The following is a 26704-nucleotide window of genomic DNA, read 5'->3' on the forward strand; positions in this document are numbered from 1 at the left end:
TTTCAGCTCCAGTCCAAGTCACTCAGATAAATCCCTTTCAAGTTAACCAACCACAGCCTCCAACACTGAACCAAATGCGAGCAAGCCCTTTGGCCCCAGGACAGTCGACGTTTGGTACTATGTCTACAGTTAATATGGAGCCCATGTCATGCACCTCCATGTCAGCACCACAGGTGGCAATGGGCATGGTTCCAGTGCCAATGATTGGTAGGATGGGTACAGGAATGAACATTACTGGAACAATGCCCCAGCCACTTGTATCAACAGGCATTCCTCCACCTACATCCCAGACCACCACAACTAACCCTTTCCTATTATAAAAGATGAGAGATCTTCATTAGAGTGAAAACCTAGACAGGAGTGCGGTTAGTTGAGTTAAATGTATTCTAGACTACATTTATGGGTGTGGTGAGGAAACCGTCACAGTAGATTTAGGTTTTGCTGTGTTGGTTTTTATGAAATACATATTGACAGTGAGTTACTTTTCACAATTTTCTGAAGAAGCTATTTGCTGCCAATGGAGGTATCGTTTGGTGACTGAACATGTAGTTGAATAATAGTAAAATGAAACTAATATTCATACCTCCTGAATCCTTCAGTCCTTAAGTGCATATTACAGTTTGTCCAAAGGTAACATAGTCTTCTGTGCAGTATATTCAGTTTTTGCATATTTCTCATGTCATCTTTTTCAAAAAAATATAAAGACCACTGACTGTTTTTAAGAATTAGAACTTTGCTTCCTACTTTGAAAAAAATGCAAATCTGAAACTTGAGGATCCCAAATCAGAATGCCTACATCACAGATTTCATAACTGATAAATTCTTCCAATTTGTTTTATAGCAGTAAGGATTTTTGAATTGTGTTGAGTTTTAAATAGGCTGCTAAATAGTTATTTTTGAATTTGGACTGTTGCATGCATCTTTAATTGCTTTTTTTCATATCATATATATACAGCCGGAAACAGGCCTTTTCGGCCCACCAAGTCCGTGCCGCCCAGCGATCCCCGTAACATTAACACTATCCTACACCCACTAGGGACAATTTTTACATTTACCCAGCCAATTAACCTACATACCTGTACGTCTTTGGAGTGTGGGAGGAAACCGAAGATCTCGGAGAAAACCCACGCAGGTCACGGGGAGAACGTACAAACTCCTTACAGTGCAGCACCCGTAGTCAGGATCGAACCTGAGTCTCCGGCACTGCATTCGCTGTAAAGCAGCAACTCTACCGCTGCGCTACCGTGCCGCCCTGTATCATTCTAGGCTCTGGATGTTATTTCAGAACATGGTATTGGCTATTCAGTATTAATAATGGTTGAGCACTGAAAAGATTGAAATTTCTTGTAGAGTTCTAATTAAAAAATAAATGCAGTGAATAGGGACAAACTGTAAATACAAGTAACATCAAGGAGGATGTTTTTAATGTAAGAGAAAAGTTGCATGCATCAGTCAGTTATTGAAATCTAAAATTTGCTACTTTCTGGCTATTCTCCAGTATAAAAACACATTTAGGTGAGAGGTTGTAGCATCTATCACTGTTAATGCAGTAAAGTATAGAGTTTGAAGGAAAAATACATCAGTGTAACCTTGGATTCTAGGTGCTTATTTACTTTCTTTTCTTTTAGATTTTACTAAGTAAAGCAAACATTAAGCTACTTCAGACTCGACATCGGTATATGCAGTTAGTCCTGTACACTTTGCACAGCATTTTTAATAGATAAATCTTCATGTAAAGGTCAAGTAGCCAAGTTATGAATCTGTTATTTGCAACCATATTGTAGTTTAAAAAAAGTTTTATGCTATTTTTAATCTTTCTGTCTAGGGATTTTGGTAAGATTTTGCAAGCGTGTTTTTTATCTGCTTTAAAACATTGTGTTGACAGGTGCCATACGTGCAGTCCAAACTGTATCTTTGCTTCATTGTTGAGATAATAAGACCTGTATTTTAGAAAGAGAAAAGGGAATCCTGCAATTGAGAGTGTACATGTATTATTGTGTTTAGTCTGCCATGTTGGTTCAACACTAAGTGAATAGCAAGTTATTGAGTTTTGTAATTGATAACAGATTTTCTTTGGAAATGAATGAATGATCATTCATTTATTTAAGGATGAATTGCTATGCAGAGAAGGTAGATAGTAGTCCTAAAGTTTTATTTTAATAACTTATGGGAAAACAAGCGTGACCAGTCTGTGCTTTTAACAAGTGAGAAATTTTCTATCTTGACATTTTAGAGTGCGTGTTTTACAGTTTCATTTGGTTTTGTTTTTTTTGCTAGGAAATTAGTTTTGGAGACATGGCCAACAGCAAGTTAGTATTTCTTTTAAAGGGAAAGTTGAAAGCTTGTATTTGTTCTCCTTCCACAGTTCATTTACTTTTATAAAATAACTTGGATTTCTATACCATTCATTCAATAATAAGTCTTGAGTGATTTGATAGTTAACAATCTGGCATTATAATAGTAGTGATCAGTATTTACTCATTGTAAATATCAGTTGCCAGACCCTATCTTTTAGTATTCACTTGATATACATATATTTCATACCCACGTTGAAGACTATTATGAACTTAATGCTTCTCGGATCTTCATTTGGAAGTTATCACCTGTCATTCATGCTTAGATAAAATACTGAGTTTCAGCTGATATCATTTTGCTTAGATAGAGAAAAAGAAAATACCTACAATAATAATTCTTTTAAAATATGGGTGTGGAATACTTGTTCATGTGTCAAAGTAATTTGTCTAGTTATAGCATATAGCTATGGTGGTATGCACCTTATTTTTTAAAAAGTCACTATTAGCAATACAAGTATGGCATATTATATAACTTAGAATTTTCCAAATTTCTGAAAATGAACATTCTATTGCTTTTAAGATTGACACACAAGTATATGCATTTTTATATCCAGAAAGTGGTCATCTATATGCCAGATATGGAAATGCCACAATAAAATTCATGCTAAACAAGTTCATTTGAAACATGACCCTGTTTGACCTTGCACATATATATTTATATTCTATGATTCCAGTTATTTGAATTTATTTTAGTTCTTCAGAGGGTTCATGTGAGTGCGTGAGAATATGCATGCTAAGAGTGCAGCCACTACTTGTAAAGTCTTGCATCTAGTCACTAAAATGTATACAAAGCTTCTGGTAAGATTTGTATTAATTGTTTTCATCATGTACTGTAAAATTTCTTTGCTGTCATTCTGTTAATAACTTTGCATCAATGTAATGTATAGTAGTCTACCATCTGTACCTGTTGTGTAATTTCATGTGTACTGTAACTGTATTGGATTTACTAAAATAAGTCATGTAGTAGAATTTCAAATGTCACTAGCATAGTTATATCTTTAAAGCCTTTAAAAAAAATCTTACACTCACAAATTAAGAAAGTCAAGCAACTGGAAAATCAGTGTAAGACATCTCAATTGAAAAAGACATGACTTTCTTTCTAGAAGATGGAAACTGACACCTCGCAACAAGCGACTTTTTTTTGTTTATCCACGCAGGACCCAGTTGGTATTTTGGACCGTACTCACTCCATTTCTTTTTAATGTTATGATGGATATTCCCAGCGTGTTTTTGACGTAGCAATGCACCAGAAGCCCAGTTTCTCACTAGCTTTAGAAAAACCAGAGAAGTAGTTCTAGGGCTCTTCTAAAACAAAATATTTCAAAGATCTTGGCTAATTCAGTATTCAAATATTATTTTCCATGGCTGGGGTTTATTGAGGTGATGAATAACCTAACGGCCCGTAAATGCTGGTGCACATATATATTAATTAGTGGTCTTGTCCTGTGGCATCTGCACCCACTGTTGGTTGGCTCCATTTATTTATTACATATCTGATCTTCAAGAATTTACATATTTACCCCTAAACAGGCTAACAGATTGGAGAGAGCTAGGGTGCTCCAAACCCAGTGGTGAGTAAGTCAGGATAGAGTGCCACAGAATACAAAAAGGCTTTATCAGAAGACAATGTTCTGGGCATGTGGGGTTGGGGTAAGTGGGGTGGTGGAAATAAAGTCACACCAAACTATTTTGGTCACCAGGTCCTTTTTGTTTATTGTATGCAGTCTTTCAGAATATTGTCAAAACAATTTCTTACGGAAAAAAATATCTACCTGTATTTTTAATTTTTTTATATACAGGTTAAAACTAGATCAGTAGATCTCCTTCACCACAGCTTTTATTCAATAATACTCATAAAAATATTTTGCTAGCGTCCGAGATAAAAAAATTATTGTAATTAATTAGCAAAGGTATATAATGAGTGGTTGCTACAGCTCAGAAAAATCCATTCTTGATGCATATTTATATTTTAGGAACCTGTTAAAAAAAATCTGGCACTTGTGGAACTCAAGCCAATACCCTAATAAGTCTATATCATGTTTCTTATTAGGTCTTCAGGTTATGTATTACTCTTATCAAGGTAGTATGCACTTTGATTCTGTCAATTGGATTCTTTTCTCTAGGGTAACAGCACTGAATCGTGATTTTCCCAATCCTCGAGGAAACAATAGAAATTTGCAATAAACTGATGGACTAACTAGGAAACTACTCCTTGACATAGCCTTGACTTCTTGATATGATATAGCACCTGTTTAGCCCTTGATGACCTGATATCCTCCAAATATGAGTGAATTCATTTCATCTAATCTCTTTGGAATGGGTGTTTTTACTCTAGAGATACATGGAAACGGGCCCTTCGGCCCACTGAGTCCACATGAACATCATTCACACTAGTTCTAAGTGATTCTACTTTCTCATCTACTCCCTACACACCAGGGGCACTTTCACAGAGGCCAGTTAACCTACAAACCTGCACTTTGGGAGGAAACTGGAGCACCCGGAGAAAACCCACGCAGTCAGAGGGAGAACGTGTAGAGTCCGCACATACAGCATCCGAGGTCGGGAACAAATCTGGGTGTCTGGCATTGTGAGGCAGCAGCCTATGCCAGCTGCACTACCGTGCAGCCTACAATAATTCTTTGAACAAAAAAAGTTTTGTCTTTTCGTCACACAGTGGAGAACTTTGGCTTATTCCAAAACTTGCTGTACATGTCCCAGATTCATTAAGGGTTTATTTCTTTGGCTTGGTTTCAGGGATCTCCATACTATTTGAATAATCATTTATAATCTGGCTGCCGTGTTCTATACCAATTTAATTTGTGCTGTCACCAGCCTTTGGTTTTGTGATTATCGTGATGCAAGTTAGACTAGCTTGGAGTTGATACATTGTAGTGGAGACAATGTAGTCAAGACATCTTAATTTTGAATGCACCAACTTGACAACCCTTGAGATTGGCTATTTTTTATTTGGTGAGAAACAGTGAGGTGAGGCACCAGTATTATGCTGAGAGAAATAAAAGTAATCTTAACTTAATTTTAAAGGACTCTAGAGGGACTGGTACCTATTGATTTTCCAGTTATTTGGCTTGCATTTTATTAGGCAAAGATAACTATGTTTAAAGAATGAGGACTACTGCACATAATGGTGAGTACCCCACATTTTTCATGTATTATGTTCTGTTCATCCACAAGTTTATTCATGATGCTGGGAGCAGGCTGCTTTATATGTTATTGTGCTCAACTGTCATTACTGTATTATATAACTTATCATTTGTACTATTGTAACATATGTTCTGTATCTTTTTTTCTATGTAATGGTTTTGTAGCAAATCACGCAGTTATTGTTTCTGCCATTTATACAGCAGCAAAGATCAGGGGCCTGTTGCTTAAAAAAGGAAATTAAATTGTCGGTATCTGAACTATAGTTTTAGTTCATTTATTTTACATTAGAAATACACAATTGCAATCTTACTGACTTCCATTAAGATCTTAAACATGTTCTTGACTATGTTTGATTATAAAGATAAACTGTTGTTGTATTAACATGTAGGCTTGAAGTGCCAAGTGTTTGACATTGGGAATATTATTTAGCCAATGACCTAACAGTAGATAACAATTCTACTGTATGAACTGATTGTGAAGTATTTTGGTAAATCCCAAGGATGCACAGATTTTGTATAAAAGGTGTTGCCTCTATAAGCATTGCAAAGCATGGAATGCAATATCCATATTTGTATATGGATATATAACATTTGTACCAATTAGTGCAATCGCCATTTTGATTCAAAAACAATATTGTAAAATACAGTGTTTTGTAACTCCTAACTCATTTTCAATTGTCTAAAAAGAAAATATTACAAATGTTTCCTGTCCAGTTCGTCCACTAACTTTTCTGAAAAATCTGTGCCTTTCAAGATATCAGACAATTTAGGAAAGTATAATCATGCAGCACAGAAACAGGCCCTTTGGCCCGACATGCGCAGACCGACCAACATGTGCCCATCTACACTAGTCCCACATCCCTTTAAACCTTATATAAACCTTTAAACCTTTCCTATCCATATACCTATGCAAAAGTCTTTTAAATGTTGTTATATTACCTGCGTCAACTACCCTCTCTGGCAGCTCATCCTGTATACCCACCGCCCTCGGTGTGGAAAAACTCTCAGGTCTCTTATAAAATCTCTTCCCACTCACCTTAAACCTATGTCCTCTAGTTCTGGATTCCCCTACTCTGGATAAAATTGTGCATTCACCATCTCTAGTCCCCTCAGGATCTTGTACACCTCTGTATGATCACCCCTCAGCCTCTTTCTCTCCCAGGAATAATCCTAGCCTGCCCAATTGCTCATCATTGCTCAACCCCTCAAGTCCTGACTAAATCCTTGTAAATCTTCTCTGCACTTGTTCCAGCTTAACAACATTCTTCCTATTGCAGGGTGCCAAAAATTGAACATACTCCAAATGTGGCCTCACTAATGTCTTGCACAACTGTAACATTACATCCCAACTTCTATACAATATCCTGATTGATGAAGGCCAATGTACCTAAAGCCGCCCTATCTACCTGTGACGTGACTTATAGAGAAATATATGTAGCTGTACTCCTAGATCCCTCTGCTACACAACGCTCCCCAGGGCCTTGCCATTTACATTGAAGATCCTGTCCTGGTTTGACTTACCAAAGTGCAACATCTCACATTTATCTGCATTAAATTCCATTAACCATTCCTCAGCCTACTTACCCAACAAATCAAGATCCTGCTGTAATTTTTGATAACCATCTTCACTATACCACCCACTGTAGTTATCTGGAAGTTTACTAATCATGCCTTCTACATTTTCATCCAAATCGTTGATATAAACCACAAATGGCAATGGGCCCAGCACCAGCCCCTGAGGAGCACCACCAGTCACAGGCCACCAGTCAGATAGGTAACCTTCCACCATCAATCTCTGCTTCCTTCCATGAAGCTAATTCTCTGTCCAGTTGGCTAGCTTTCACTGGATCCCATGTGCTCTAACCTTCCAGAGCAGTATACCATGCGGAACCTTACAGGTCCATATAGACTACGACTTTGCTTTCATCAACCTTTTAGATTACTTTATCAAAAAATTCAAACAGATTCAATCAAGACGATCTCCCATGTACAAAACCATGCTGCCTATCCCTAATTAACCCCTGCATATATGTCTTATCCCTCGGAGTCCTCCGCAATAATTTGCCTACCACAGATATTAGGCTCAAATGGTATTTCGATCCTAGGCTTTTTCTTACAAAATTTATGCTGAAGAGCAAAAGTTAAGAAGTCTTGCCCCTGTATATCACAGGTTCCATTTCTGCAATTAGAGCATGATTTAGTCATAATGATACAGAGTGGGAAGAGCAAATATTAACTTAAATAAAAAGATGTAGCTTGTCTAGTTCTAAGTCCTGTCAAGGCTTTAGAAAAGAGCACGAGAGCTGTTATAGAAATGAGGAAGCTCAGTTTTGTGGAGTGAATGGAGAAGGTGTATTTCTTTAGGTTTGATGATGGTCAAAGGCATGAATAGTTTTAATAAGCAGAAATTGTTCAATATTATTAAGCAGAAGGGACAGATTTAAGGTGTAGCAAAATAATTTATTTCAATCATCAGCACAGAATGATAAGGATGAATGGATTCCAGCAAATTTAGAAGCAAATTCTTAGTGTCTAACAAATTTTAGTCACCTTTAACTTAGTTACTAGAACCCAAATATAAACCTTAACTTCCTAAAGCAAATTTAAAAGCAGTTAATAATAGTTAATAACTTTCTAGTAATAACCAGATTAGTCTATTTAATAAGCATTTGAAGATAATCTATCTTTTCTCTTCTTGGAATAAAGAGAATTCCTGGTAAAGGGATTAGTGCTGATTGACTGGAACCAATGAATATGATTGCTAATTGTAAAATAGAAGATATAACATCCAGTAATAACAGATTAATTATTGTGATGTGGATGACATTAAATATAATGGAAGCAATAATTTAAGAACATTGATAAACTGATAATATAGTCAGCATGGATTTTGACAAGGGAACTAATTTGACAAAGCTTGAAGTAATGAAGGATGAACATTGTCCTGTAGATGACAAGATATTTGGGTTTGTAAAAGGGTATTGGTGAAACACCTTCCAAATCCACGACTAAAGATCTGATTGTATGGAATCAGATGAATGGTTAACTGGGTGAATTGGAGAAACACTGATTTTAAATGCAAATTCACTTGGAAACAGCAAACACAATTGATGCCAGTTGTTAGGAGGAATGCAAAACCATTTAAATCTGTGAACTGGTTATTTTTGCATCATAATGTCCCTTCAACACGACCTTCTGTACCTCTTAACGTAGGTGACCCGTGTTTCCACCCACTCCCTCCATATTTTACCAAGAGGTCATAGCACATTCTAAACCAGGAAACAAGTAGATTTCCCACTTGTTCATGATATTCTTCTTGTTCTCTAAATAGTTACCATTCTAATCACATTCAAGAGCACTTATGAAATTATTTCCATTACACAGAATTAATCATTTTTATTGGGCATTAAATGAGCAGTATTAAATAGTTGTTTCATGAACATTTAATGACAAACATGGATAAAAAAAGTCACATTTTCAGTGTTTTGATAAATAGTTCATATAAAAAGATTTATATTGAAGATAGGCCCTTTAAAATGCACACAACTAGTTATTGGTGAGCTTTAACAGTAACTTATTTCAGACACTGTTGTAGCAAAGAGCATCAATAATACAGTAAATTCATCTTAGTTTTGTCAATCTGATTTAATACTCCATTTGAAATCTTTGCCCATATTAAAATATTTACAATGAGGCAAGACAATTTTTTGCTTCCTGTGTACGATTAACTCATGGGCAATATTGGTATTACTGAGACAAGATTAATGCATGGAGAAATTTTGAATAAAAATAGAGGCATATCATTAAAAAAAGATTTCACCACTTTTAAAATCCTGTTTTAAATTTTTCAAATGAACATTTAGGTACTTGTACAAATTGCCTGGAAGATATTTTAGTGTATGTTCTTGTATTCAAAGTGACAATTCAATTTATATAGTTTACTTACAGCACAGAAATTATTTAATTTTAGGGTGCTTGTGTGGATTTATGCCAGTTCGGTACAAGTCACAAATAATTTAAGAACACGTCCAAGTATCTTTGTATTATTTCACAGTCCAGTGTTGTGAAATATATTCCAATCAATCTGCAGCCATGAGTCATATTTAGTCGGGAACTAAATGGCTGTTATTTTAGGAGAAACAAAATTTAAATAGTCACCAGACAAATAGAAATTCATGAGCCAAGAATACTCAGCAGATCAGGCATCATCTGTGGAGGATGACACAATGTTAACATCCCAGGATGATTTCCGCAAATCAAATGGGGAATAGATGGAGATAAGTATGTTTTTAATCTAACTATTCCCAGTTCAGATGAGATGTCACTGACCCAAAACATTAGCTCTTTGTCTCTAAATGCCTAATTAGAAATTGCACTTTTGGTTCATGATATCATCATGCTGTAATTCCATTTAACCATCAGACATTCCAGAAGTCTGATTGTTAGGAGGGGTAGCGTCATATCCCAGCTTCTTCAAATCCTTGGTGACAATGTTGAAAGAGACGGTAACAAATCCTTGCGACAGAACCCGTGTCACTAAAATGCAAAGGTAAATGGTAGACATTAATTCCATCAGCAATTGTTACAAATGTTTAAGCTTTAAGAAATAGGTTGTAAAATTATTCCTGTGACTACCCTACTTAAAGGGTTTATGAAAGGCGTGCTAATACCATGAAGATGCTAGCATGCAAAGGATTTCTTTGTTTTTTGTTTTAGTTAAGTTCAGAGATACAGTGTGGAAACAGGCCCTTTGGCCCACCAGGCTGACCACCCATACACTTGTTCTATCCTACACACTAGGGACAATTTTACAGAAGTTAATTAACCTATAAACCAGCACATCTTTGGAATGTGGAAGGACACCCACATGCCCACAGGGAGAATGCACAGACTGTGTATGGACAGCACCTGTCGTCAGGATCCAGGTCTCTGGTGCTGTAAGGCATAAATTCTACTGCTGCGCCACTGTGCCACCCTATCATGCTAGCCTTAATAAGGAAACTTTGTGGGGTTTTTTGTTGGCCTTCCATTATGGCAAAGTATATTAGAACAACTCAATGTTGCATACAGAATATGAGAAACTTGAAACAATTTTTTTATTCCAATGTTCTCATTGGTGACAGTATTTCTGTTCTTCGTGTCTTCAACACATCAAATGGCTACAATTAGTAGAATCTACAAAAAATCTTTAAAATTGCAGCCCAATTTGAAATTAGAAGACCCAAATTAGGTAAATTAAGATTACAATATTAACAAAAAAATTCCCTTTAAGATGCACCATCCAATTACTTGTCCAGAAACCTGCAACTTATATACAAGTCGTGACAGCATGTTTAATTCTGTAATCTGGCTAAGTGCAGAACTTTATTTTAACCTAATTAAGCAGTCCTTACTCTGGAGATACTTGTGGGGACCAAGGAAGCAAAATGTGAATTTTCCCTAATGCTGTAAAAAAAAAAATCAGCTTTAACACTGTCTTTAAATATAAAAATTAAGTGATGCTTCAAAACTACTATGGTAATAGTGGATGACATCATTTTAAGTTTCTATTAAATTTCTCTATTACGTATCTAACGTGAACAAATTCAGCTGTTGTCTCCTGTCAAAGTTGGCTCCTTCACCAACAACATGTGAACTGGAAATTAGACTTTAAGGCACACCTTCTCTTCCTTCGCCTTGTGCAACCACTTTAGGATCTGTGAATTCTGGACGTCTTCCCATGAGCCAACTAAACCGAAGAAGAAAAGAAAAACAGATTTAAGTACAGTCTCTTAAAAACTCAAAGGATGTTTTTCTTTGGAGGCACTGCAGAGCCATTTCTGTCCTGAGAACAAGAATCTTACTGCAGAGCAAAACTATGTAGACCTAAACATTAGTAGTTTGTGCAGATTCTAATCCCAGCTCTCTGAGGTTAAGGCTATTCATTAACTCCAGTAACTCCTGCTGCAAGAACCAGTGGCAATAGTACTAGAAGATAAGACACAAAAAGCTGAAGTAACAGTGGGTCAGACAGCATCTCTGGAGAAAAGGAATAGGTGACATTTCAATGGAGACCCTTGGAATAGGAGACCCTTCTCCCGACTGAGGGGAAAGGAAAATGAGAGATATAGAACAAATGATTGAAAGATATGCAAAAAAAGTAACAATGATAAAAGAAACAGGCCATTGTTAGCTGTGGGCTAGATGAAAACAAGTTACAATGAGACTCACGATACTGAAACTAGGATAATGACTAGGGTGGGGGAGGGATGGAGGGAGAGAGATGAGATTCAAGGGTTACTTGAAGTTACAGAAATCGCTTTCACCTATTCTTTTTCTCCAGAGATGCTGTCTGACCCGCTGAATTACTCCAGCTTTTTGTTCCTATCTTCGGTTTAAACAAGCATCTGCAGTTCCTTCCTGCATAGTAGTTCTAGAAATTGATTTTTAATTCAGACGGCTTAAATTATTGCTGTAATGGCAGTTCTATATCTCGGTTGTAAATTGAGTACCAAGATGATGCAGTAAAATAGTTTGGCAGCATTCAGTGTCAAAGTGCACAAATGAATGATGACATGGGGAAGATGCCAGAGAATGAACCAGTGCTAAATTAATTATTTTCAACTATATTGGATATACAAGCAAAAAAACTGCAAATCATATTCAAACTTGTGTTTTCTTTCACTTTTTACAGTTCTGCATATTTTGACCTGGAACATTTAGATTGATCTCAATTATCTCAAACTGTTATATTTTAATCTTAATACCTTGTAAATTTTTGCAGTCTGGACGAAGACTCGGGGACAAACATTGGAATGGTTCTCTTGTGCCTAGATAAAAGCAGTTATCTAAAGTAAATTATTAATGCACCTATAAATATCTCACTTTAAAAAAAAAGTTCATTCAACTTCTCAATTGCACTTATTCATAGATTTCTTCCAACATTCTTAAAAATTAAAGCACTTGCAAGATACAAAATCCACACCAATAAAAAAATTCAATGCGTTGGACACAATGGTTTGTGGGCTTCAACAATATCTGTACCATTGGTGCTGATGGGAGAATACACCTGTGCTAAATTGTTGTACTTGAGCTACTCTAATAATTATAACGGTTGCAGGTATTAACATTTCTAAACTGGGCCCCTCAACAAGTAAAATATAGTTAGTGCTTTGCAATGAGACAAAATTATTTGCAGCCCATGTATTATCAGTTTAACTACACTGCAGTGGCATAAAAATGCATAGATAACTCATGGATGTGACATTAGACTATTAAAGCACAATTAGATAAAGTTTATAGCATTAGCATTATTAGGAGTTTTATATTAGGAGGAATATTAGGGACACAAAACATTGGAGTAACTCAGCAGGTCAGGCAGCATCTTCTGAGAGAATTGGACAGGTGATGTTTTAGGTTGGAACCCTTCTTCATTCTGATGGTTGTAGGGGGGAGAAAGCTGGAAGAGAGGTGGGGACAGGACAAAGCCAAGCAAGTGATAGGTGGATACAGGTGAGGGGGGGGGGAGGTTACCCCCTAGTACAATCAGCCTGAAGAATAGTCCCAACCTGAAACATCAAACCACAGTTTAAGAATAAGGGGTAGGCCATTTAGGACTGAAATGAGTTAAAACTTTTTCACCCAGAGAGTTGTGAATCTGGTATTCTCTGCCACAGAAAGCAGTGGAGGCCAATTCACTGGATTTTTTCAAGAGTTAGATATAGCTCTTGGGTCTAACAGAATCAAGGGATATGGGGGGAAAAAGCAGGAACGGGGTACTGATTTTGGATGTTCAACCATCATACTGAATGGCGGTGCTGGCTCGAAGTACCAAATGGCCTACTCCTGCACGTATTTTCTATGTTTCTATCCAGAGATGATGCCTGCCTGCTGGGTTACTCAAGCACTTTGTATATTTTGTAACCCAGCATCTGCTGTTCCTTGTGTCTACAGTTAAGATGTTATGGTATAATATACATTGAGTGGTATAAGGGTATGTAGATGATTTGGATATGTATCTTTCTTGTCTGTTTTTCCTTTTGTAAAGCTACCAAGATTCTTTTCTGTTTCCTTTTTATTTGTTCCTTTTACCAATGTACTACGACCTTTAAGTGACCAGTAATTTAGCAAGGAAGTTACTAATAGAAAAAGACACAAATTGCTGGAGTAACTCAGCAGATCCGCAGTACAGGGATAGGCAATATTTTGGGTAGAGACCTTTCTGCAGAAGGGTCACTACCCAAAACGTTCTCCAGAGATGCTGCCTGACCCTCCCAAGTTCCTCCAGACCCTTCTTTTTTTGTAAAACTGCATCTGGAGTTCCTTGTTTTACTAATAGGCCTGTTCAACTGCTAGGATTTAACTTTATGAATGGAAATCATTGTTTTGGCCAGAGCAACAGATCTCACCCAAATACTGTCCCTGTAAATTCTGACAACATAGCCCCAATCCAACTTGATCATTGGCAAGGGATGGAAAATTATCAGATATCCCTTCAAGAGACACCACTTACCACACACCGAATAAGTCTGGTTCGATAGCACCACTTCATTCTAGATTTCATTATAGTTTTGAATTGACGGTAGACATTAGTTGGGTTTGCAAAGCTTTCCAATTTATTTTAGTACCCTATCAAAGCATACTTGTATATTAAAAAAAGTTAATGACTCACCTTCCGGGAGTCATGGGAACATGAACAGCTCCATAGCCACGGACCACATCATTCCCAAACAGATCAGCTCCGTAAACACTAATTACTATCTGAGGCCCTTTGGAAAACAAACGGGTATTCCGTTGCTACAAAGGTTTCCAATAACATTTGGCATAAATTAGGCTGTTTTAGTTTTAGAAGAGATACAATGTGGAAACAGGCTCTTTGTCCCACCAAGTCTGCATTGACCACAATCACCCATACACTAGTTCTATCCTACATACACTAGGGACAATTTACAATTTTACCGAATCAAATTAACCGACAAACTTGCATGTCTTAGGAGTGTGGGAGGAAACTGGAGAAAACCCACATGATCACAGGGTGAACGTACAAACTCCGAACCGACAGCACCCGTAGTCAGGATCAAAACTGGGTCTCTGGCGCTGTAAGGCAGCAACTCTACTGCTGCGCCACCGTGCCGCCCTTTCCCCCTGTTACCGAAGACATTACTGTTTCACAGTGTGAAAGTAAATAACTTAAAACATATGCAGTTTTGTTTAACAGTAGAAGTTTAGAGACATACTTACAACCATATGGGTTGGTGCTCTTGAATGTGATCTCCATGGGGAAATTCCACACAAAGGATTGAATGCAATCCTTACTTTTAGATGTGATCTGGGATATCCCTTCCTCCAGACCCTACACATTTCAAGATGAAAATCAATAGCTGATAAAATAGCAATTGCCATTAAAAAGAGTAAGTGCTTTCTATTCCAGCAGATGGTCTTACATTCCACTTTTTTTTTAGTTGCTGATGTTTTGTATCTGGCTAATAAGCCACTTATTAAAACCACTCCTGAGTTTTGGAACCTGACTGCAATGTATTTTTGTAATTCTACACCACAACAACCATCTTAATATAATATATTAAGTGAATCACAGTTTACAATGACAAGTAGGATGGCAGCTGGTCAAATTTTACAACTGGATTGCTAATTCACAATCCTCCAACGTAATCTGTGTTTATTACTGTTTCTCTAATGCCTTCGAATATGATAGCAAGAATAAATTGCTATCATATTAAAAAAGTTAAAGTACTTTCTAATGTATGATGCATTTATAATTGATTCTTGCAGAATGTTTAATATCACTAATAAATGTTGCCTATTTCAACCCCTATGGTTCAAGACTTTGGAGTGGAGACACTTTTTGAAATGCATGCGTGGTATTTGATTAAAAGCATTATCAAATTTGCCTGGTATGTAATTATATTCTCACACTCATTTCACCTATCCTACAATAGTGAATGAGTTACAGAACGCCTTTTGCTTGTTAAATTAGCACTACACATGGCAACTGTGTAATATACAGTACATCCAGACATTAAATTGAAATAGAAATCACAACTGACTGGAGTAAAGGGGAAGCTTTGCTTGCTTAGAAAATTCACCCACATAAATCCTTCTTCATCATTTACTGCCATTAAATTAAATCTGATTTTCAATTACATTGCCACAGGTCGTCTGGAAACAAAGCAAACCTTAAATGGTTATTTTAAATGGGAATAACATTCCCCAACTGCAAAAAAACAGGCAGATTCATTATCACATCTGGTTGCATTGCACTAAAAGTATGGAATATATGGGAAACTTAGTTTACTTAGACAGTTTAGAGATAGAGCATGGAAACAGGCCTTTTGGCCCACCGAGTCCATGCCAACTATCGATCATCCATCCATACTAGTTCTATGTTATCCCAATTTTGCATCCACTCCTTACATACTAGCAGCAATTTGCAGAAGCCAATTAACCAACAAACCCGCATGTTTTGGGGATGTAGGAAGAACTGGAGCACCTGGAGGAAACCCATGCAGTCACACCAACGTGTAAACTCCACAAAGATAGAACTCGAGGACATATGTCAAAAATTGTATGGAAATCTGCTCTAACAGATTGTTGAAATAATCAGTCTGAAGAAGACTCCTGACCCAAAACATCACCAATCCATGTTCTCCAAAGATGCTGCCTGACCAGCTGTTACTCCAGCACTTTGTGTCCTTGTGTGGGAACTATCATACCAGATAAAAGCTAGTTAAATGATGTTTACAATTTATTTGAGAATAATTGCATGTGAAGGACTGTGTTTTTCAGAGAGCAGTCTGTGGGATATCCATATATTGCGGATTTAGCTGAATGCAGAAATGACGTGCCGATGCATTTAAACGCACAGGCACGCACTAAATTGATGTGCATTCCTGGCTCTTTCATTCCCTACTTAAAGCACTACTATAAACTTCCACATAGCTCACTAATTATTTTCCATGTAACCTTTTTTCCAGCAATGGGAAATTTGCCAATCAGCTGCAGTAAGATTTTTATTTAAATTGCTCTGTTCCCTTGAGTAATTAAGCTGCTATATTTAGAAAGGTGTTGAAATCATTCCAATAAGGGAAAAAACACCATAAAACAGTTGCGAGTAGATCGAATCAGGGTTGGCTGGCTGGCTGTCTGCCTGGGCTTATTGACCTTGGTCCCCATCCATCCAGACTAATCTTTTTCAGATGCTGAGGTCTGTACAAGCCATGCCTCTGCCCCCAGGGAGTAGAGCATGAGTACTAGCGGGCTTCGAGCAGCATGTGGGTTTCATCTGTTCAACAATTAAGCTCCTACCCCTACAAACCTTCAGCATCAAAGATTTTTGTGATGCAGACATTCAAAAATTATTAAAATTGATTTAATTAAATGTTCAATTAAAAGAGACTCTGAAGTACCAAAAAGTAAAGTGAGTACTAAAAAGTAAAGTGAACATTCTTTCGACTTTAGAGATACAGCGTGGAAACAGGGCCTTCAGCCCACCTAGCCCGCGATGACCAGCGATTACCACATACATTAGCACTGTCCTACACACTAGGGACAATTTACACTTTTTACCGAAGCCAATTATCCTACAGACCTGTATGTCTTTGGAGTATGGGAGGAAACCAGAGCACCTGGAGATAACCCAGGCGGTAACAGGGAGAACGTACAAACTCCGTGCATTCGTAGTCCGGATCAAACCCTGGAAGCTTGCGCTGTAAGGCAGCAACTCTACCAAGACACATATCTTCCTCTACTGGGTCAGTAACTCCATTCATGCTTGACAATCATCTGGAATTTTTTGAGGATGTAACTAGGAAAATGGACAAGGGAGAGCCAATAGATGTGGTGTACCTGGACTTTCAGAAAACCTTCGATAAGGTCCCACATAGGAGATTAGTGTGCAAAATTAGAGTACACTAGCGAAGAGGGCCCATTCCCACACCCCCAATTCTCTCCTCCCCCAACCCCAATCTTACTCTCCCCACACCCCCCCTTTCCCCACGACCTCCCCTTTTCCCAGTACCCCTATTTCCCCCACCACCAAGCCCCCTCCGGACGACCCATGTTGTCCCCATTCTCAGACCCCGCCACCATTCTCTCTCCCCCAGACACACTCTTACTATCCCCCACCCCCCCCTTTCCCCAGCACACCCCTTTCCCCTACTCTCTCTTGCCCCCAGCACCAACAGGTCCGGGGGGGGGGGGGGGGGGGCGGGGCGGGGGAGCGCATCAGTGAAAGGTCCGGGGGGGGGCGGGGGAGCGCATCAGTGAAAGGGCGGGGGGGAGCGCATCAGTGAAAGGTCCGGGGGGGGGGGGGGGGGGGATAGCGGGGAGAGGGTCTCCCGGGTGTGGGAGAGAGGAGAGAAGCAAGGGGAGAGAGGAGAGGTGAGCCCATACGCACAGACGCACCACGCTGAAAGCCTTCAATAAATCAGTAGGAGGGGGGTTGGGCGAGCTCTTCTCACATGGGCATTTTGACGTCACACGCTGAAGGCCATGGAAAAAATGGCTGGATTATTTTTTTTACTAAAACCTCTGTAACTTAAAAAATACACGACCGAATCAAATAAAAATATCATTTTCCAGCAGCGTGGCGCTACGGTTCACCGTTTTTGCCGAAATCAGCCGAAATAACTGAGAAAAAATATTTTGACTTTTAAACCTCTGTAACTTAAAAGATATACGACCGAATTAAATAAAAAATATCATTTTCGGCAAGCATCCAGCGGTGTGATTAGGCGGTGCAAAAATTGTGGCGCTACGGTTTACCGTTTTGCCGTAATCAGCCGAAATCACTGTTACAAACATATATACTCTTCTGAGTTTTAGTATATTAAGAAAGATGGTATTCGGGGCAGGGTACTGACACGGATGGAAAATTGGTTGGCGGACAGGAAGCAAAGAGTAGGGATAAATGGGTCCCTTTCAGAATGGCAGGCAGTGACTAGTGGGGTACCACAAGGCAGTGCTGGGACTGCAGCTATTTACAATATACATTAATGACTTAGATGAAGGGATTAAAAGTAACATTAGCAAATTTGCTGATGACACAAAGCTGGGTGGCAGTGTGAACTGTGAGGAGGATGCTGTGAAGATGCAGAGTGACTTGGACAGGTTGTGTGAGTGGGCGGATGCATGGCAGATGCAGTTTAATGTGGATAAATGTGAGATGGTAAGAACAGGAAGGCAGATTATTATCTGAATGGTGTCAAGTTAAGAAAAGGGGAAGTACAACGAGATCTAGGTGTCCTAGTTCATCAGTCACTGAAAGTAAGCATGCAGGTACAGCAGGCAGTGAAGAAAGCTAATGGAATGTTGGCCTTCATAACAAGAGTAGTTGAGTATAGTTGCAAAGAGGTCCTTCTGCAGTTGTACAGGGCCCTAGTGAGACCACACCTGGAGTATTGTGTGCAGTATTGGTCTCCAAATTTCAGGAGGGACATTCTTACTATTGAGGGAGTGCAGCTTAGGTTCACGAGGTTAATTCTTGGCATGGCGGGACTGTCGTATGTTGAAAGAATGGAGCGACTGGGCTTATATACTCTGGAATTTAGAAGGATGAGAGGGGATCTTATTGAAACATATAAGATTATAAAGGGGTTGGACATGCTAGAGGCAGGAAACATGTTCCCGATGTCGGGGGGGGCTCCCGAACCATGGCCAGGGGCCATGAACCAGGGGCCATAGTTTAAGAATAAGGGGTAGGCCATTTAGAACGGAGATGAGGAAAAACTGTTTCATTCAGAGAGTTGTGAAGCTGTGGAACTCTGCCTCAGAAGGCAGTGGAGGCCAATTCCCTGGATTCTTTCAAGAGAGAGTTAGATACAGCTCTTAATGATGTCAGAGTCAAGGGATATGGGGAGAAGGCAGGAACAGGGTACTGATTGTGGATGAGCAGCCATAATCACGGCCAATGGTGGTGCTGGCTCGATGGGCCAAATGGCCTACTCCTGCACCAATTGTCTATTGTCCATTCAATAGGTCACCATGCTCAGGAGCTGGATGCGAAATGCATCAAGACACTCTCATCAATTGATGAGTCCCGCAGTGGAGGGCACAGGTTAGAATCACAGGCATTTGACCTCAGGTTTGCCTTGGGTTTGGCCGAGCAGATGCAGAAATCCAAGTGAAGCCGAGAAAACAAAACGCCAACAGCAAACCTGCGCATTTTTTTGTCTGCTTGATTTGACCTTGGATATAATAATTCAATAAAATAATCAGTTTATCGAGATGTGTGGGGAAAGATCTTTTTACACAGAGGGTGGCATGTTCTAGAACTTGCTGTCGGAGGTGGTGGTTGAGACAGATATGATAGTGGAATTTAAGAGACTTTTGGACAGGCACGTGGATGTGCAGGGAATTGTGGGATATGGATCAAGTACAGGAGATAAGCATTGGCCTTGGCATCATGTTTGGCACAGATATCGTAGGCCGAAAGGCATGTTCTTGAGCTGTATAGTTCCATGCTCTAATTTCTCACAAACTCATTTATAAGTTATAAGTTAATATTTGGTATAAGGAAGACATTTTCCACATAGCACCACTTAGAATCTGAGAACTTGTATGTTGCATTATCAAGTAAGCCATCTTTTAAGATCTGCATTCTGATCTTAAATGTTTTGCAGATTTCAGTCTGGACTGCCGTTGGGGCCTTATCATTGGGAAGAATAATACCCGTTTGATCAAATAGTCTCTTCTGCGAAGGATATACTTGGGGACACCGTGCAAGGACTGGCAAAGCTTCCAATGTTACTTTGCCAGAGTCCCAGGTATGCAGCCTATGCACATGAAGGGACATTAAGATGAGATATTTGAAGACTGCAAATAGTTATGGGATAGTAGCTGAGCAAAAACGACAATTTTCTAATCGATTAAAACATTTTTTTAAATTCCTTACAATTCCAACAAATGAAAAATTGAATTAGAAGACCACCATTTAATAATGAATACTTTATACTTCTTACTTTACAATTAATTCAAAAATTATGGGTCACTGTGCAAGGACTGGCAAAGCTTCCTGTATCACTTTGCCAAATCCACATCACGTCTGCACAAGAAGGGACATAAAGATGAGATATTTATGGCAAAGATAACAATTTTCTAGTCAATGAAAATAAAAAATAATTTCCTTAGAATTCCAACAAATGAAAAAATGATTTAGAAGACCACTCTGCCACCATTTAATAATAATACTTTATACTTGCTTTTACAATTATTACACTGTTAAATTCAGTTAAAGCACACTAATGCCTAACTGTATAAGATGCAACACCATGTTATTGGTCTATGATGAACTTATTAAATGTGACTAATAATTGATATGAGTGACAGTATTACAAAGCATTTTAGTTTCTTACAGGGCCGACGCAAGGAACTGCAGATGCTGTAATCTTGCATAGAACACAAAGTACTAGAGTAACTCAGCAGGTCAGGCAGTATCAGGGGAGGACATGGATAGAGCAAGTTTTGATCTGAACCCTTCTTCAGGCTCTTCCCCAAGTGTGCAGGGAGTGGATGTGAAAGTGGGATAACATAAAATTAATGTGAACGGGTGATCGATGGTCGGCATGGACTTGGTGGGCCGAAGGGTCTGTTTCCATGATCTATCTTATAATAATAATCAACTATTGCATTATAGCAGAACTGCTTGTATAACCTTTCCCTGGGCTAAAAATTTGGCATTACACGGAAGCAGTGCCTCCTTGAGGAGTTTCCAGGTCATTGTGCATTGTGCTATGACTTTGTACAAAATAAACGCCAACCTCTGCAGATAAAAGTTTCAAATCTATCTATTAGGTAAAGTTTCACGTCAGGGTGCCATGATTAAATCACAATCAAAATCCATGCCCAGGTGTGAAAGAGTACTGTACGAATGTGCAGTAGGTTCCTGGTCAAATTTCCATTACATAAACTTCTAGAGCATGAGAACAGACCCTTTGGCCCATTGAGTCCACGGTGAACATCGATCACCCGTTCACACTAGTTCTGTGTTATCCCACTTTCCCATCCACTCGCGAAACACTGGGGGCAATTTACAGAGGCCAATTAACCAACAAACCCGCACATCATTGGGATGTAGGAGGAAAGTGGAACACCTGGAGGAAACCCATGCGGTCACAAGGAGAACTTGCAAACTCCACACAGACAGCACCAGAGGTCAGGATCGAACGTGTTTCTCTGGATCTGTGAAGCAGCGGCTCTACCAGCTGTGCTGTGCCGCAGATTGGAATGAAGGTGTACAAATGAAGGTTATAATACCAATGGGCCCTGATTTTAGCAGCCATATGGATTCAAATTAAAAACTCTGCCATCTTTATGCCATCTATTAGACTTTTAAACTTTAGGGATGCGGTGCAGAAATAGGCCCTTCGGCCCATCGAGTTCGCGCCGACCACGGTTAGCCGTGCACCAACACTATCCTACACACTAGGGACAATTTTACAATTTTACAACCCTGCACGTCTTTGGGATGTGGGAGGAAATGAGCACCTAGAGAAAACTCATGTGGTCACAGGGAGAATGTACAAACTCCGTACAGACAGCGCCTGTAGTCAAGGTCGAACCAGGTCTCTGGCGCTGTAAGGCAACAACTCTACCGCTGCGCCCATGCCGCCCCTTCAGATATTTACAACTTTGGACTGGAATAACACATATTCTGACATGATAGTATCTTAGAGGAGTTTAAGCGTTTAGTCAAGCAATTTTAGAAAGCTGATAACTCTGTAGAGAAATTTTTTTTTTCAAATGAATTAATCTAAATGAATAAATCTGTTAACTAGAAGTGCAGCACAGGCACAATCCCATTAATTTATTAATATGGTGAATGGTTTCAAAGAATACAAGTAAAAATCAATTATCTATGAAATTCAATTTCAATAAGCAGGCAGCTCAACCCTAATTTTCTGGACTCAAGATAATTCAAAGATTGATTCAATAACTCCTTTTCAAATTGAGAGCATGATTGAATTGGTGCACTGAATTTTAAACAATTTTCTTTTGCTTTTAACCAAATGATTAATAGTTTGTAGAAAAATCAGATACGGTGCCCTCGATAACGTTTGGGACAAAGACCCATCATTTATTTATTTACCTCTGTACTCCACAATTTGAGATTTGTAACAGAAAAAAATCACATGTGGTTAAAGTGCACATTGTTAGATTTTATTAAAGGGCATTTTCATACATTTTGGTTTCACCATGTAGAAATTACAGCTGTGCTTAAACACCATCCCCCCATTTCAGGGCACCGTAATGTTTGGGACACATGGCTTCACAGGCGTTTGTAATTGCTCAGGTGTGTTTAATTGCCTCCTTAATGCGGGTATAAGAGAGCTCTCAGCACCTAGTCTTTCCTCCAGTCTTTCCATCACCTTTGTAAACTTTTATTAGCTGTTTATCAACATGAGGACCAAAGTTGTGCCAATGAAAGTCAAAGAAGCCATTATGAGACTGAGACACAAAAATAAAACTGTTAGAGACATCAGCCAAACTTGAGGCTTACCAAAATCAACTGTTTGGAACATCATTAGGAAGAAAGAGAGCTTACTAATTGCAAAGGGACTGGCAGGCCAAGGAAGACCTCCACAGCTGATGACAAAAGAATTATCTCTATAATAAAGAAAAAAAAAACAAACATCTGTCCGACAGATCAGAAATACTCCTCAGGAGTCAGGTGTGGATTTGTTGATGACCACTGTCCGCAGAAGACTTCATGAACAGAAATACAGAGGCTACACTGCAAGATACAAACCACTGGTTTGCCACAAAATTAGGATGGCCAGGTTACAGGTTGCCAAGAAGTACTTAAAAGAGCAACCACAGTTCTGGAAAAAAAGTCCTAGTTTGCCAATTTCTCCCTACAGCTAAGGCCCTCAGGAGGAAGTTTGTCATTTCATTATTCTGAGCAAACAATATTGAATACTCACAGTTGTTGGAGCCCAGTCATGTCCATATACATAAGAATATTTGCAATACAGCTCATCAAATTCAGGAAACTAGAAATAGAGGATATGCAAATGCAAATTTAAACAACAATAAATTGGCTTTGGAAAATTATCCAACTGATATAATCTAAGGAATTGAGATTCCTTAGACTTAAATGCATACACATTATTCTGAACATTCTGTCAGCACAATCTATACCCTGGTGTATGGAAAATTTGCTAATTTACTTCCAACTCACTGAGATTCCAGCGCTCTCCTGCACTCTTTTCCAACTCGTTGGGACACCAATTCTAGATTTAGGTTGGTTTACACAGAGAGTGGGAGGTGCTGAAAATGCACTGCCAGGGGTTGTGGTGGAAATGGAAATGGACACGATAGTGACATTTAAGAGACATACACATAAGAGGCACATGCGCTTGCAGGAAATGGAGATGCAATTAATTTAACTTGGCATCATGGTTCGTACGGTGGCACAGTGGCACAGCGGTAAAGTTGCTGCCTTACAGTGCCAGAGACCTGGGTTCAATCCCAACTGTGGGTGCTGGCCATACAGAGTTTGTACGTTCTCAGTATGAACCGTGTGGGGTTTCTCCGGGTGCTCCGGATTCCTCCCACATTCCAAAGACATGCAGGGTTGTAGGTTAATTATCTTCTGTATAGTCTATATACTAAAACTCTCGTTTGTTTGTTTGTTTGTTTATTCCTGAACTACAGCCAAAACAGTACACGTTAGTGCGACAATTTTAGGCCCGCTTTACTCACCGTCATCCCTTTGGTGCTAATGGAATGTTTCATTGAAATCAGTGTTATATTTTTTAAGTTATTCACATTTTAAAGCAAATCTATCTCCTAGGGGGGGGGAGGGAGGTGGAGGGAGGGAGGGGGGAAGTGGAGGGAGGAGTGGGGGGGTGGGTGGAGGGAGGAGAGGGGAGGGGGAGGAGGAGAGGGGAGGGGGAGGAGGAGAGGGGAGGAGGAGAGGGGAGGGGGAGGAGGAGAGGGGAGGAGGAGAGGGGAGGGGGAGGAGGAGAGGGGAGGGGAGGGGGAGGAGGGGAGGAGAGGGTGCTGCACCAATGCAGGAGAGGTTTGGGCCCAACAGGTCCACTTGGTCTAGTTGTCCCTAGTGTGTAGAAAATAACTAGTGTATGGGTGTTTGCTGTCGGCGCGGACTCAGTGGACTGAAAGGCCTGTTCCACGCTATGTCCCTAATCATTGTGGGCTGAAGTGCCTGTTCCGAGTGTTCTACTGTTCTCTGAATACAGAAGAAGCAAAAGGTGCAGAATCAGTCTATATTAAAAGGAAACGTAATGATAATTTGAAAAGGAATGATAACAAATTTCAAAAGTTGGGCAACCAGGTGGAAGATTAGGGGTGGAGTAGTCAGTGTAAAGATTTATGTAAAGATTTTGCATTATTTCAGCATCTTCGTGATCTTACGATATCCCAAAGCACATCACAGCTAATTTTCAAGTATTATCCCTCTTAAACTGGAGGTCCCATAAATAATCAGGTCTTTCATCGCACACACAATTGAAGCTAAATAGTCATATTATTCATAGGATAATTAAAATGATTCTAACCTAGAGATTTTGCACTCTCCCTGCAGCAACTGAGGCATTTATCATTTTCTAAATGCAAAAGGTCTCTCCATTATTCCGTGGAGAGTTTAGATCTTGAAAGGTTACAATTAGTGAAAGCAAAACAAGTCTCCTCTTTACAAAAAGAAACAACAGCCTTTGAAACAGAATGTATCCAACCGAGAAAAGGACACAAACTACAAAGAGATACAAAGAGTTGCAACTCCTGCAGCAGTTGCCACGGGGATGGTCAGGCCCGGGCCGCGAGGCACTCTGGGGGTTGTAGTCCATTTGCTCGGCCCGCCGCCCACTTCCCGCGCATCGTCAGAGAGCGCGAACTACAACTCCCAGCGGCCTTGCCACCCATCCGCTTTGTTCTAAATTTTTACATCTCTACGCAGAAATAACAGAAATACCATACGCACATCTGCACTCTCGATCTGTCCGTTGACCATCAGCAGGAACACAGAGGGTTTTACGCCCAGCATTATCGTGGATATGGCGCCCACAGCACGCCTCCCGCTGCCGGCGTCGCGTCTCCAGGCCAACGCCCCCTCCTCGCCACTGCGCCTGCGCACCATGTGAACGCCAGCTTTGGATCTGATACCACATCTGCACTGACCTTCATCTAATGGAGGAAAGCAGATTGGTATTAGTATAGACACAGTATAAACTCGAATATTGTACCTGAGTTTAGCTTGATTGCAATCATGTATAGTATTTTCTGCTTTGACTGGATAGCACACAACATGTGAAGTTTTATAACTTTTCATACTTAAAAATATATACTAATACTAAATGTTTAGGAAGGAACTGCAGATGCTGGTTTAAACCGAAGGTAGACACAAAATGCTGGAGTAACTCAGCGGGTCAGGCAGCATCACTGGAGAAAAGGAACGTTTTGGGTCGGGACCCTTCTCAGACATCTGAACCATGACTGAAGAAGGGTTCCGACCCGAAACATCAGCTGTTACTTTTCTCCGAAGATTTCGCCTGACCCGCTGAGTTACTCCAGCATTTTATGTCTACCTGCAGAATGAATATTGATTTCTCTAATTTCAAGTAACTCTTGCATTCCCTCTCTCTCCCCGTGCCTCCCCCACCCTAGATGTCCTGCTAGTTTCACTGTTCATATCCCCTCGTTATCACCTCCTCGACAGCCAACATTGAACTATTGTGCGCTTTGGCCATCGATGCCATCTCTGATTTGTTCTGTACCTTTGCACATCTCTAGATTCCCTCTCCCCTGACTCTCGGTCTGTAGAAGGGTCTCGACCCAAAACGTCACCTATTCCTTTTTCTCCAGAGACACTGTCTGACCCGCTGAGTGGATGTAAGGGCCTGTTTCCACACTGTATCTCTAAAATTTCATCAAAGCAAAAATTTACAATGATGATCAGTTATGAAGCAGAATAACATTTCCTTGAAAACATGGTTTTGATTCAATAAATCAATCAATTCAGGGACGTACAACAAACAGACTTGATAAAGTTGATACAATCAAAGGGGTGGAAGATATGCTGCAGACTGCAATAATCAGAATGTCACTGCTGTGATTTTTGCGTCATAAAGATGAAAGGTTCAGAGCCAAAGCAACTTGCAAGGAAAAAGCAGGCAGTTTGATCATAGTGGAATTGATTCCTCACTGACACGAGCTGTGTTCAAAACCATCTAGTGGTTT

The 26704-nt window shown here is 39.5% G+C and overlaps 2 protein-coding genes across 4 annotated transcripts in view; one reads left to right on the forward strand and one right to left on the reverse strand.

The window, feature by feature from the left end:
* The window catches only part of epn2 (epsin 2), a 53035-nt gene extending 43855 nt beyond the window's left edge, over positions 1 to 9180 (forward strand). For 2 of the 3 annotated variants that reach the window (XM_078418145.1, XM_078418144.1), the window contains one exon: positions 1 to 9180. In XM_078418145.1, coding sequence (XP_078274271.1) covers positions 1 to 320 — 320 coding nt within the window. In that variant the 3' untranslated portion in view covers positions 321 to 9180. The other variant, XR_013548678.1, reaches the window with a different exon arrangement.
* b9d1 (B9 protein domain 1) lies at positions 8921 to 25635 on the reverse strand. The gene is given in 8 exon segments (XM_078418146.1): positions 8921 to 10051; positions 11176 to 11243; positions 12262 to 12324; positions 14166 to 14262; positions 14735 to 14846; positions 23431 to 23499; positions 25449 to 25578; positions 25580 to 25635. Coding segments are annotated over 8 exon segments (720 nt in total). The 3' UTR covers positions 8921 to 9926.
* Between the last annotated feature and the right edge of the window lie 1069 nt (positions 25636 to 26704).

Source organism: Rhinoraja longicauda, chromosome 21 (genome assembly GCF_053455715.1).
Source record: "Rhinoraja longicauda isolate Sanriku21f chromosome 21, sRhiLon1.1, whole genome shotgun sequence".
NCBI classification, from domain to species: Eukaryota; Metazoa; Chordata; class Chondrichthyes; order Rajiformes; family Arhynchobatidae; genus Rhinoraja; species Rhinoraja longicauda.